Source organism: Callospermophilus lateralis, chromosome 8, assembly GCF_048772815.1.
Source record: "Callospermophilus lateralis isolate mCalLat2 chromosome 8, mCalLat2.hap1, whole genome shotgun sequence".
Taxonomy (NCBI): domain Eukaryota; kingdom Metazoa; phylum Chordata; class Mammalia; order Rodentia; family Sciuridae; genus Callospermophilus; species Callospermophilus lateralis.
In genome coordinates this window covers 114,880,801-114,895,480 of record NC_135312.1, presented here as the reverse complement: position 1 = coordinate 114,895,480, position 14,680 = coordinate 114,880,801, and the positions used below count along the sequence as shown (strand labels likewise).

Genomic DNA, 14,680 nt, shown 5'->3' with positions numbered 1-14,680 from the left:
ATAAAAGCAAATGCCTTCTTTAAAATTATTATTAAAATTTACTTTACCTATAATAAAATGAAGAGAAACAAAATGTAATCAATTCTAACGGCCAAAACTTCTATCTGGTACATTTATACAAGAGCACTAACTCTAAAAATCTGATTGTCAGTACAAGAAGGCCCTAGAAATGAAACCTCCTTTAGAAGCTTTGCTGGTTATCATATGGCCAGTGTCAAGATGAGTACCTGGTATTTAACAGAAACTCGGTATATATTTGCTGAATGAAAGAATGAGAACACTTGAGATCTCATACAGATTTTATAACATATACTACAATAATCAATCTACAATTGTGCAGTAACTTATGTTCAGATGTGTCCCAACAGAAACAAAATTTTTAAAAAGGAAACAAACATCATTCAAAGATTATTTCAATGTCTAATTTCACTAACAAAGAAAAACCAAGCCTATATTTTATGTGAAATGATCAGCTACAATACATAGTATGCTACAGGATAAGAAATATGAACTCACCTTCATGACTAATTGCTTAATGAACATCAACAAGAATGCTCGTAGAGAAAGTATTTCTTTTTGATTAGGTCGTGGTCCATCTATTAAAAAGAAACAAGATACGCATATTTAGTATCTAAATATTAAATTCTCATTCCCAATAGCTTTTCCATTTACTTACAAGAAACATAAAAATTTTCTAAAGAGTGATCTCCCAGCCAGGTGCGGTAGCACACATCTGTAATCCCAGCAGCTGGGGAAGCTGAGGCAGGAGGATCACAAGTTCAAAGCCAGCCTCCTCAAAAGTGAGGTGCTAAATAACTCAGTGAGACCCTGCCTCTAAATAAAATACAAAATAGAGCTGGGGATGTGGCTCAGTGGTCAAGTGCTCCTGAGTTCAATCCCTGATACCAAAAAAAAAAAAAAAAATAGAGTGACTTCCCCTTCTATGCCCCTCAAAAGAAAAAGACAAGCATTCAATCCCACACGCAATTGTACACACAATACTACAAGTGCACAAAACAGATTGTGCTGAAACTACAATAAAAAAGTCTCTACTTTAAGCAGATCAAAAGATTTCAAAAACATAAAAATGAAGTGACAAATGAAATTTGTGTTCAGTAATAATGTACACTTTCATTTTAAAAGACTCTGAAGGTGTTAATAAGGTAACAAGTTAAAAAAAGGAAAATCTAAACTTTGAAAATTAATAATATATGTGAATTCAAAATGAAAACAACTTTTTCTCTTATAGCTATTACAAAAAAATCTCAAAAAGAAACATGCCTCACCACACAGCATTGTTCATGAAGAAGGGAAATATTATGCTGACTACCTCTGACATCTCGGTCTCTGCTTAGAAAAGTTCTTTGTAACACATGGCTCACATTAAGTCAATTTTCATGTCTCAAACATATAATTCTCAAGTAAAAAACTTTTGAAACCAAATACCCATTGTTCTAAGATCGTAAGTTTCGTACCTGTTTGCCTCATATATTCTACAATCCACACCTCCCATCACTATTTACAGCTAGCTAGTTACTAGACCACCAAGGCACAGGACCACCACGGCCTTAAACAGATCAATTAAAATAGGAAGAAAATTGTTTAAAATGTGTTCCACGTGATAATTCCTAGACAAAGAACAGGCTAAAGATTTAGAATAGAATCAAGAAGTCTATTCAGGTCTCTCATGTGAAGAATGAGAGTTTCCCAGTCACTAGTTAGTTATAAAATGAAGGTCAGAATATAAAGCCAGCACCCAGGACAAGACATAATACATCCAGAGCAACATTAAACCATCACCAGGAAATTCTGACTTGGCTTTACATCTGCCACACGCTTGCCAGCTTAAACAAGTCATATAACTTTTTATGTCCTCACAGCTTTCTAAAGTAAAGATCCAATTTTCTTTTTCAAAAAAAAGAAAAAGAAAACTGAGTTTATTTTGAAGGTGACTTAAAAAGTACTATATAAATATGAAATGTGTCTTTGTATATTTAAATAGCCTTTGACTAAGATGAGAACATATCTTGTTTGGCTCCTCAGCATCTATTTCCTGATTTCAAACCACAGCCCTTCAATTTCATCAAGGGACTGAACCCATTCTTACTCTCCAAAAAAGTGTTCTGGGCCATCAGTACAATAACTACCACAGATATGGGAACATGCTGCAGTCAGAACCACCAAGTTGCAAAGATACTGAAAGAGACTTTTGTTGAAAATACTGGATATAGGCAGATTGTTCTGTTGCAATTAAAGCTGGAAAGATGTGAAGACAGACTGCTGCTGGCCACTATAAAGGGAAAAAATATGCTAAAATAGCCAACACAGAAGAAAAACTAGTAGAGAGGCAAATTCTGGACATTGGCATCAATTTGTACCTCAAACAGTCACATGACATCAGCTGAAAAACTCGTTTTTTACATAGCCAATTTGAAGATTTTGCAAAAGTTCAAGTTCTATTTTCCCCCCTTCCATAAACTGCTGACATGATGAATGAATATTAACCTTTCATTGAGTCAGTCCTGACTAATAAGAAAAACATTACTGTGATTTTATAATAAATTCATTATCTCTATTAGAAGCATATGACCCCTACTTCTTTAAGAAATATCCATCTCCCCAAAACACTGTTTTCAATGAATCTCAGCACCAATACCAGCAACAAACTAAGAAATTTCTTCTTATTTGCAGTGCACTATAAATATTTTAGTCATATCTGCTACCCAAACAATTTATATGGGCACAAGCACTGTTCTTCCATATAAAGAGCAAGTTATCAACTTGTGGCAAACACAGGAAACAAACTATTAAGATTATCTATAAGATTAAAATAAAATTTTGCCATAATGGTTTATAAAAACTGCACAATAATATGATACTATCAAACATCCTGATTTGCTATTGGGATAACACATAGGCAAGGAGGATATACCTAATCCTTTGGGGGTGATACCACTTCGGTCTTGGGGATTCACTGCCCAATAGTAGTACTTCAGTGTGTGCATGATGAGAAGCACTGTACCAACTCTGCGAATCGTATTATATATGTTGACTGTACCAATGAATTCAGTGGACAAATAAGTATAGAGCATCAGCTGAACCTACAAAGTAAAAAATTAAAAACTTAAATCAAAGAAACCCATCAGCATTTTATCCCATTTCCAGTAACACTTGTTCCAAAAAGTAAGATACTGAGCTTGATGATAATCCTCAGGACAGATAACACTCCACACTGAGACACAAGCATACATACACCTCACAAAATCAAACCAGTAATTTCTATTTTTACAGTAGCATTATAAAGTAAATACCTCCATTATATCAAATTGTACAACACTATTCCATGGAAATAATTTTGCCATTTAGCAATCAGCAATTATTCATGAGCCTGAGTAACTTCTTTATAATAAACCAACTACCTGTAATGTGCACAGTTGTTGGGTTTTTATTGGAGGAAGGGGTTGCAGTAGGGGTTATGGGGGATTGAACTCAGGGAAACTTGACCACTGAGCCACATCACCAGCCCAATTGTTTATTTTACTTCAAGACAGGGTTCTCACTGAGTTGCTTAGTGCCTTGCTTTTGCTGAGACTGGCTTTGAACTTGAGATCCTTCTGCCTCAGGCTCCAGAGCCTGAGGATTATAAGCGTGCCCCACCACACCCAGCACACAGTTGTTTTAAAAGGCTAAAATTTTCTTCAGAAAATTAGAAGTTATAACAACTCAAAGGAAAAAAAAACAGTAGTAACTCAAAAGGAAAAAAAACAGGAATAATCAAAAGCAAAAGCAAGAATCCACAGAAAAAAAAATTTATCTAGGCACAGTGGGCACACACCTATAATCCCAGCAGCTCAGGAGTCTGGGGACAGGAGGATCACAAGTTCAAAGCCAGCCTCAGCAATTCAGCAAGGTCCTAAGCAACTCAGCAAGACCCTGTCTCTAAATAAAATATTTTTTCATAAAAGCCAGGGATGATATAGCTCAGTGTTTAAGCACTTCTGGGTTCAATCCCCAGTACAAAAAAAAAAAAAAAAAAAAAAAATTGAGAGCTTATCTTGAGAAATATTTATTAGAAAAATAGAATTCTGTTATGATATTTCATTACCACAACATTTAAATCTAGTATTTTCATCATAAAATTCCAATTCTTATACATGTATATCATTTCTCTCAGGAAAGGATTCTTTGGTCTCATAAATAGACTAAATACATAAGAACTTACATGTTTATATTAGATTCAAAATAAGTTCTTCCTATATCAGAAAAAGGATTAAGTGCTTTCCATTATTACATAGATCACCTTAATACAAAAGTCCAGTAAAATTGTGCCTCTAAAATTCACCAAAGCTATACTCCAGTACTTACTGCAGCACAAAATCAGGACTGCTTTTTTTTTCTACTCTCATCTTGAAATCATGAATTTCTCATTTTATTGCTAGTGAATGCATTTTATAAACTGAATAACTTTAAGTAATATATATATATGTATGTATATACACACACACACACACACAAACACTCTACCCTTGGCCACAGACCAAATCACTCCTGATCATTTACAATGGAACATTTGTTATATTATCTTCCTGGACAGTGAAGGCATTTTCATTTTCAACCCTGCAAGATACTTCAGTGTCCCCTTGGGGATTTCTTCGGAGAGTGAAAATTAGGTACCTATATTTCAGATATCCTACAAATAAACAATCAAGGTCAAATGAATTTAAGAATCAATTAGTAATGGTAAAATGTGACAGAATCTGAATCATTTAAAAGAGGAGCTGAGAAGACCACTATAGTTAAGAAAACTATACATATACTAAGATTCAATGATTTCTGAAGGGTAATGTTTTTTTATGTAGCTACTGCTATTTAAATGGATAGGTCCTATCTATTTGTCCATGAAGCAATGTAAAATTTCCTATGACATAGTTCAAATTCGTAACCACTTGATTTCAGTCATTCAGCAAACATTTACAACTACATACACACAGCGCTGACTTACTGGTATACAATGGCACATACACTGGCCCTCAGTAGCTGAAATACACTTGAGATGAAAATTACACATAAACGTACGCAAAAAATCAGAGACAATAAATACATCTGTAGAAACAAAAAATGATCATGAGGGCTGTGGCTATGGCTCAGGGGTAGAGCACTTGTCTCGAATGTGTGAGGCCCTGGGTTCAATCCTCAGCACCACATAAATAAAATGAAAAGGTAAATAAAATGAAAAGGTATTGTGTCCATCTACAACTAAAAAAATATTTTTTTAAAAAATGGTCATGACCTAATTAGAGAATAAGCTTTAAATACTACAAATGCAGAGGCCAGAGGAACTATTATGGGTAAGTTGAAATAGTGAGGAAAAGCTTCACCAATTGAGTAGCAGGCTTCGAAGATAAGGAGTAAGACAGGCAGACAGAAAAGAAGAAATTGTAAATAAGGAAAATAGTAGTTGAAATAAAAGTATTCCCTAAATCTAGAACAGTGGTTCTCAAACCTAACTGCACATTATAAGAATTAGAAAACATTTTTTTAAAATATTGATTTCTGAAGCATACATCAGACTAATGAAATAAAAATCTAGGGTGAAGGGAGTGGGATTCTGCTTCTGTTTTTGTTTTCAAAAACCTCTCCAGAGTTGGGGTTGTGGCTCAGCAGTAGAGTGCACGCCTAGCATGTGTGAGGCATTGGGTTCAATTTTTGGCATCATATAAAAATAAAAGAAAGGTTAATGTGTACTAAACAACAAATTTTAAAAAAAAACCTACCCCCAATTGAGTCTTTTAGCAGTCAAGATCTGAGCTTCTAAACTAAAATATCTAGAGAAGATAACTGTTAAGAAGGGTTAGAGCTAGATAAGGGACTACATTCTGAAGATAATGGGAAACCATTCACAGCTTTGAAGCCAAGAAATGATCTGATGAGTATGGTATGTTAAGAACATAGAGGATGGGGCTCCGGTTCTGGCTCAGTGGTAGAGCACTTGCCTAGCATATGTGAGGCACTGGGTTAGATCCTCAGCACTACATAAAAATAAATAAATAAAATTAAGGTACTGTGTACATCTACAACTAAAAAATAAAGAACATACAGGAAAGAAACATTTACTAAAAACTTTTTTTAAAACTAATAAAAAGAACAAAGAATAAGAAGATTAACATTAAACAGGGATGAGAGGTGGGAGGGAAAGGGAGGGAGAAGGGAAATTGCATGGAAATGGAAGGAGACCCTCAGGGTTATACAAAATTACATACAAGAGGTAGCGAGGGGAAAGGGAAAAATAATACAAGGGGGAGATATGAACTGCAGTAGAGGGGGTAGAGAGAGAAGAGGGGAGGGGAGGGGAGAGGAGGAGGATAGTAAAGGATAGGAAAGGCAGCAGAATACAACAGACACTAGTATGGCAATATATAAATCAATGGAAGTGTAACTGATGTGATTCTGCAATTTGTATACGGGGTAAAAATGGGAGTTCATAACCCACTTGAATCAAAGTGTGAAATATGATATATCAAGAAATATGTAATGTTTTGAACAACCAACAATAAAAAAAAAAGATTAGAGAGAGCAAAGGGAAAATGGAGAAAACCTTAATGAAAAATATTGATATATGTATTTCACTATATATTATGTAATTATGTCTGTTTTAATAAACAACATAAATGCTAAGGCAGTACTAATCACTAAAAGGGAGTACTGGGAGAGAACCAGTTTAGATGAGTAGTTGATTCATAATGTGAATGCATGCATTAAACGTCAGAAGCATAAGTAGCTGTGAAGAGAACAATAACTGGTACTTCTCGAAAAATTGGACATAATACAAGCTATTTACAGATATAGTGATAATACTTTAGATTACAGGAAGATAATCTTGTCAAATAATCAAATAATATTCAAAAAGTATTGCTTTACAAATGAACCTCTGTATATGTAACTGACTCACATTTCAAGGGTTAGCATTTCTTTCTCAAGTTAATTTTCCTAAGTAGATAAAATAAAAGTTACATTCATATTTTCAATTTCAAAAAAAAAAAAGAACAAAGAATAAAAATGAAATAGAAACACACAGGAATTCTGGCAGATACGTGATTATAATCAGTCAAATAGAAAACTAGAGAAAGTTTACTAAGAATTATACTATAGTAAAAGAAAAATGAATAGGATTTAGTAACAGCACAGATGAATGAAGACCCTAAGATTAAAGACCATTAGCTAATTATGAATAAACCTTCCCTCATTCACTCATTATAGAATCCAATAAGCATATAAACTAGGTAACTCAATCTTTCTCCATAGATCTGAATTCTATGAAGGTAAAAATCAGGTCTATCTTGTTCTCCACTCCACCCAGAAAGAAGCAGTCACTCAACAAATACTTGTTGAGTAAACAAAGGACCATTATAGATAAGAAAATTCATATTTCCTGTTAGGTCATTAAAATCTTTTTCTCTGAGCAGATCTAAAATAAATGAAAATTATGAATTACTGTTTCCTTTTCCAAAAACAAAGTTTCATTCATACAGCCATACCTTTGACTTAAGTAACCAGAGATAGATTTACTCTGAAGCTAATGAAGCTTAAACTTTCAACCACTCATCAATGCATGTTCCTTCTAAGATCCTAAGAGTAGTATGCACTCTATTGTATTCTTTTTTCTGAAGGAGCTCACTCCCACCATGACAAACTATATGACTTTCTAGTCCAACAAAATTTGGATCTGCCCTTTGTTATAATTAACTTTATAGTAAAGTAAAAGAAAAATGAAATCCCTCATGGATATACAAAGCAGATGGCTGAAACAGAAGTAAGTTTATTATCAATCTCACAAATTCTAAAAAGGAAATTAGGAAAAGTTATTAAAAAGTAGAAGGCAAGAAACTGAATGTAATATTATAAATCTAAAAAAATCATGCAATGATCTTAAAAAATATTCCCCTACAAGTAAGTATCTAATAAGAGGCCTTCTGACCACTTCAAAAGAGACATGATACCTTACAAATATGCTGGTTAGTAAGACAAAAAAGTGTCTAGTAAAAGGCTGAAAAAGTAACTTGAAACAATCCTTGAAAAGAAATAAGACTGAAGGTCATGAAAAGCGAAAGAGGTCAAATTTAACCTGGAGATAAAAAGCTACAACCTCCAGCTGCCTCCTCTGATTATTTCCAAATGGCAATCTGAGTCAGCAGCTGCTTTTCTCTTTAACATTTGAAAAGACCAGCAGAAATTAAGATATTATTTAATTCCAGAAAAGCAAGAAAGTATTCATACATTTTTTTCTGACAACTAGAATAAGTATGTGCTATTCCAACCTAAACAATGATAGATACTGCAATTGGACGAAAAGGAGGAGGAGGAGAGAAGAAAATAAAGGGTTTGAAATAACATGACTTTTAACAAAAATTATGGATATAATTAGGCAATTTAATGAAAATTTTCCTTTGTCAAGTTTGCTTGAAACTACCACTACTAAATTTTTAGGATGATTTAATACATCCATCAGAATTTAATAAAGACTTTTCCCAGACTTTACCACAAATTCATTTATATTCACATAGAAGTAATTGGTTTGCTATTAAAGTGCTAAAAATACAATGTAGGTACAAATAAACATGTCTTTATCATCTGAATTAATATGAAATTTAAATGAGAGAGACTAGTATATCCCACCTCCAAGGAAAGAGTGACATTTCAGCTGCACCAATAAGAATGAAATGAAGAGCTGGGCATGGTGTCACACCCTATAATCCCAGCAGCTCAGGAGTCTGAGGCAGTAGTATCGAAAGTTCAAAACCAGCCTCACCAATTCAATGAGGCCCTAAACAACTCAGTGAGATGCTATCTCCAAATAAAAAACAAAAAAGGCTGGGGATGTAGCTCAATGGTAAAGCACCCCTGGGTTAAATATGCAGTATCCCACCCTGCAAAAAATGAAACACAGAGTTCATTACATTGGTAAAATGCAAAAGTATATAAGGAGATACAAAGAGTGAGAACAGGGTAAACTGTTAAAGAATGGAAATATCTCTCTCTCTCTCTCTTTCTCTGTATGTGTACACACACACATACACACACACCACACATATATATACATGTATATATGTACATGTTATATATACATGTGTATATATTTGCAATAGAACAGAGCTAAATACTTACATCAGAATTGTCTAAATTTGACATATTTAATAAACAAAATCTCTCTTAAATAAAACTTTATTTTAAAATAATTGTGGAATGTGATGATTATTATTATCCAAAATACAGGGATGAAGATTCGAATTGGTGTGAATATATTATGTATACAACCAGAGATATGGAAAATTGTGCTCTATATATGTAATAAGAATTGTAATACATTCTGCTGTCATATATAAAAAATAAATAAATAAATATAAAAATAAAAAATAAAGATCATAGCTCAATTTTGAAATATAATAACATTCATTTTCAAAAAGGAAGAGAGAGAAGAAGGGGAAACACACTGACTTCCAAATTTTCCTGAAAAGCAAAAAAAGCACACTTAGTCAAAAAAGGCAAACCACTGAATCTTACATATTATTATGTGAAAGGAAAAAAAGAATAACCTCATAATTATCATTCTCCTCAAGCACAAAACCTTAGCAAAGATAGTAAAACAAAATCAATGTATCTGTCACCTTGGCTGGGGTATGAATCCATATGGCAGGGTTAAGAAGAATGTGATCACACAATTGCTTCAGTAAGGGCATCCCATTCTGAAGATTGCTCAAATATTTTGAAAATGCAAGGCAAAGTTCAAGTACTGCTCTGCTGACATGGGATTTGGAAGACTGCAAAGAAAAGTAGTTTAAAGGTCACACTACTAATTCAAGCAAGGTAAGTAAATTACAGGCTATCAACACACACACATACACAAAAAAAAAAAAAATTGGCCCACAAATGTATGCTCAAAGTCAAAGAGGGTATGAGGCTCCCTACCATACTTCTTTAAGACAAGAACAGAGACAAGGTAAAACAACAAAATGTTATTTTAATTTAATTAATTTTTTGTTAACCAAGGAGACATGTTTGTCGACAGGGATTTCTTAATCACTTAGGGAACAAGTACATGAACCGCAAATAAAGAATCCAAATGGTAAAAAAATATTTCTTATTTACCTTTTCAAGACTATATCCTATTACCAAGAAGCCTTTACAGGCAAGCATCTGCTCCTGCATAGCAATCGAGTTCTTCAATAGCTCCATTATGAAAGCCAACAGGGTTGAACTAGAATTAAAAAAAAAAAAAAGGCAACCATTTGAAAAACCATATTCTATTTAAAAAATTACATTAGATATATGTAGCCTTCTATTTATCTCAATAAAATATTCTCTGTATCAGGGCCAGGGATACAGCTCATCAACACGAGCTCCCGCCTAGTATACTTAAACCTGGATTCAATCCCCAACACCACCCACACACACACACCCCAATAAAAATCTCAATTTCAAAGAAATTGTCATTCTACCAAAACAGCCTCCAAGATTATTGCAGAACTAAATTTAAATTTTCAATGTATAATTAGGATCTACTCAAATACCTATTTCATATATTTTGTCATACACATTAATAAATGAATGACTTAGAAACAATATGCAAGTACACATTATATAGAGAAAAATGAACAAAGCACAAAACAAGTAATAGAACTGGCTAATAAAAGTACAAAGTATATTAAGGACTTAAAGAATACACTTAGAACCTGGGCTCAGTGACACACACCTGTCAACCCAGCGACTCGAGAGGCTGAGGCAGGAGGATCATATGTTCAAACCCATCCTCAGCAACTTAGCAAGGGCTAAGCAACTCAGTGAGACCCCGCCTCTAATAAAATATAAAAATTGGCTGGGGCCGGGCGCAGTGGCACATGCCTATAATACCAATGGCTGGGGAGACTGAGATAGGAGGATCTAGAGTCAAAGCCAGCCTCAGCAAAAGCAAGGTGCTAAGCAACTCAGTGAGACCCTGTCTCTAAATAAAATATAAAAAAGGGCTGTGGATGTGGCTTGGTGGTAAAGCACACCTGGGTTCAATCCCTGGTTCCAAAAAAAAAAAAAAAAATACACTTAGATAAGCAAATGAATTCAATTTTGAAGAGCCATTGGTTAAAAGGAGGAAAAAAGTAAACATCTAAAGGTTTAAATCCTCAAAACATGGTAGGGGTTCTAAATGGCCTATTGTGAACTGAGCAGAGGTATATCAGCGAAGAAGATAAGAAGTAAAGCTAATTTGGAGAAAACTTGTAAGATCCCTGAATACTAATTTAAGAAATTTGTTCACTCCAGACAGTCTTCAAAATTTTTAAACGTGACAGGGCTACAACCATGCTCTACGACCTACAATATTTAGAGATATTCACAAGGAAAAGGAATATGATCAGCTGCCTCCTTTTTAGCAAGTATGGGAGATTCCCAGAGAGAGAGCAAGAGTGGCAGCCAACCTCCTCCTCCACATCAATGCTTTAGCTGCTGGCAATTCCAATAAAGACACCAAACTGTTTGAAAAAAGAAGAGGAGGAGGAAAGGAAAGGAAAGGAAGAAAAAAAGAAACTTAGCCCTTTTAGAGAACAGCATAAAGATATTCTATGACCTGTTGGTAATTTAATTTTAATATACTAAATATAGCCAGCAAGCCAGGCAAGGTGGTGCACAACTATAATTCCAGCTACTCAGGAGACTGAGGCAGGAGGGTCAAAAGTTTAAGGCCAGCCTGGGTAACAGTGACACCCAATATCTATATAAATATATAAAAATTGGCAAATACTAAACTCAATAGATCATTTCTTCTTAAAAATTTTTTTATAGCCTAATAATCTTGAGAACATTCCATCATTAATTATATATGTTAGTAATGGGTTTCAAGTTGGGAATTAAAGGAGAAATCAAAGACAATTTCAAAAGAAGGATAGAAAACTCATTTACATTTCTCAAATAATAAACGAAACATAATTATTCTACTATGGTTAGGTTCACTAGAATATGCAGCCAGGAAAATTTACTCAGCCATCCTCTCGCATGCTTTATAACTCATCCTAGAATTCAAATGCCTTTGCCTTTTCTAGACTCAATACTACAACACAGGAAACAAAGTGCCAAATGTATAATCTAATTTTTAAAAACACACAGACTTAAATCACCTCATAACACTATTAAAGTTTTTGGCTTTTGATTGTATACATGATTGAGAAATAAAATGAAAACCTAAATTCTCATAATAAATCCCTGACAGCTAAGAACTTAAAATATATGAAAAATGAGAACATAGCTGGGCACCATGGCACATGCCTGCTAATCCCAGTGGCTCAGGAAGCTGAGGTAGGAGGATCACAAGTTCAAAACCAGCCTCAGCAACTTCGCAGGGCCTTAAGCAACTCAGCAAGACCATGTATCAAAATAAAAAATAAAAAGGGCTGGGTATGTGACTCAGTGGTTAAGTACCCCTGGGTTCAATCCCTGGTATCAAAACAAAAATATTAGAGAAACAGTGGCAGGGGGAGAACAGACAAAAATACAGACTTTTTAAAAAATCCATTATTTGGACCAAGGAACTAAACAGACACTTCTCAGAAGAGGATATACAATCAATCAACAAATATATGAAAAAAGTGTTCATCATGTCTAGCAATTAGAGAAATGCAAATCAAAACTACTGTAAAATTTCATCTCACTCCAGTCAGAATGGCAGCCACCAAGAATAAAACAACAATAAGTGTTGCCGAGGATATGGGGAAAAAGGCACACTCATAAACTGCTGGTGGATTACAAATTGGTGCAACCACTCTGGATAGCAGTATGCAGATTTCTTGGAAAATCTGGAATGGAACCACCATTTGTCCCAGCTATCCCACTCCTCAGTCTATACCTAAAGGACTTAAAAACAGCATACTTCAGGGACACAGCCACATCAATGTTTACAGCAGTACAATTCACAATAGCTAAATTGTGGAACCAACCCAGATGCCCTTCAGTAGATGAATGGATAGGGAAACTTTGGTATATATACACAATGGAATATTACTCAGCATTAAAAGAGAATAAAATCATGGCATTTGCAGGTAAATGAATGAGTTGGAGAATATAATGCTAAATAAGTGAAGTAAGCCAATCCCAAAAAACCAGGGGCCAAATGTTTTCTTTGATATGAGGATGCTGACTCATAATGGTGATGGGAGATGGAATTGGGGAGGGCTTTAGATAGGACAAAGGGGAAGAAGGGGAAGGGAAAGGGAATGGGGGTAGAGAAGACCGTAGAATAAGTTAGACCTTATTACCCTAAGACACGGATGGTGTGAAAATACTTTGTGTACAATCAGAGACTTGAAAAATTGTGCTCTATATGTGTAATATGAAATGAATTATATTCTGCCATCATATATAACAAATTAGAATAAATAAATAACTTAATTTTAAAAATGCATCATTGCCATTTATAACTTCATTCTAAAACATTTGCTGCTTTTAGAGCTTTCATATTTCCTAATGACAAAACAGAATTATATGAATACTATTGTCATTGATATGATTTATCATGCCATTTATAAAGAAACACCATTTTGGGGCTGGGGTTATGTAATCAGCAGTAGAGCACTCTCCTCGCATGTGCAAGGCCCTGGGTTCCATACTCAGCACCACATAAAAATAAATAAAAGTTATTGTGTACAATTATAAAAAAATAAATATTAAAAAAAAGAAATACCATTTTAAAGAAAATATTCTGACTCTATAATAAATGTGAAAGGCAAACAATAAATGCAGTTCAATAAAGATGAAAGTAACTCTCACATGAAATTTTAAAAAAAAGACACTCACCAGATTGTCAAGTCAACTTCATTAGATAAATATTGCCTATAATCCAACTGTGCAAAAAGTGGAAATAGCACTTGTACTCCTCCAATTGAATGCATAGCACTTTGAATGGAATGTGTTAAAACTGCCTTCACATCCTTGAAAAAAAAAATACATTCTTAAGTTTCAATGATTTCTTTTCCAAAACAGTTTAAAACAAAGCACAATAGTAAATGCAGAAACACTTAAATGTGGCATTCCATGTGTTCAAGAGAAGCTATCAAGTACACCCCAATAAGTCACCAGAACTGCCCATGGATATATTCTTAAAAGATCACAGTAGTACCTGGAGCATGAGTGCATGTGGGGAATGAACAAAAATCGAAGGGTTGTCCTTGGGAGAAGATTCGAGGCAAAGCTGGGCATCGGTAGCCCGTGGGTTGTACGTGAAGGCAATGGCACTGGAGAGTTTGCCATCATACAATAAGAGTTTGTGATGCTCAGCAAGGAAAAGATCACTTTCTGCTTTAAATTTAAATGTACCCTATGAATTAAAAAAAAAAAAAAGAATACTTAAAGTGATACATCACAAAAGAAAATCTAAATACAAATCACCACAGATGTAAAAATTTAAGGAGACATACCATTGATTATTTTTCTAACAGTATCAAATAAGAGAGCCCTCCAAAATACTAGTTTTTACCACTATAAATTTCCCTAAAGGTACTACTTGGTGATTCCTTTAAGTTTTGACACATTATGTTTTCATTTTTATTTGTCTCAAGATATTTTCTAATTTCCCTTGTGATTTATGCCCCATCAGTTGTTTTCTAGTCTAGTTCCATTATGGTCAAAAAAGATACTATTATTT

General features: G+C 34.2%; 1 protein-coding gene across 6 annotated transcripts in view; it reads right to left on the bottom strand.

Moving 5' to 3' along the window:
• The window catches only part of Lrba (LPS responsive beige-like anchor protein), a 719,595-nt gene that overhangs the window by 589,449 nt on the left and 115,466 nt on the right, over positions 1–14,680 (bottom strand). For all 6 annotated transcript variants that reach the window (XM_076865289.2, XM_076865291.2, XM_076865292.2 and 3 more), the window contains exons 10-15: positions 14,156–14,353; positions 13,834–13,967; positions 10,144–10,252; positions 9,663–9,815; positions 2,933–3,101; positions 517–596 (exon numbers count right to left, since the gene is read on the bottom strand). In XM_076865289.2, the coding sequence (XP_076721404.2) occupies positions 517–596; positions 2,933–3,101; positions 9,663–9,815; positions 10,144–10,252; positions 13,834–13,967; positions 14,156–14,353 (843 nt within the window). The remainder of the gene's footprint in view (positions 1–516; positions 597–2,932; positions 3,102–9,662; positions 9,816–10,143; positions 10,253–13,833; positions 13,968–14,155; positions 14,354–14,680) is intronic.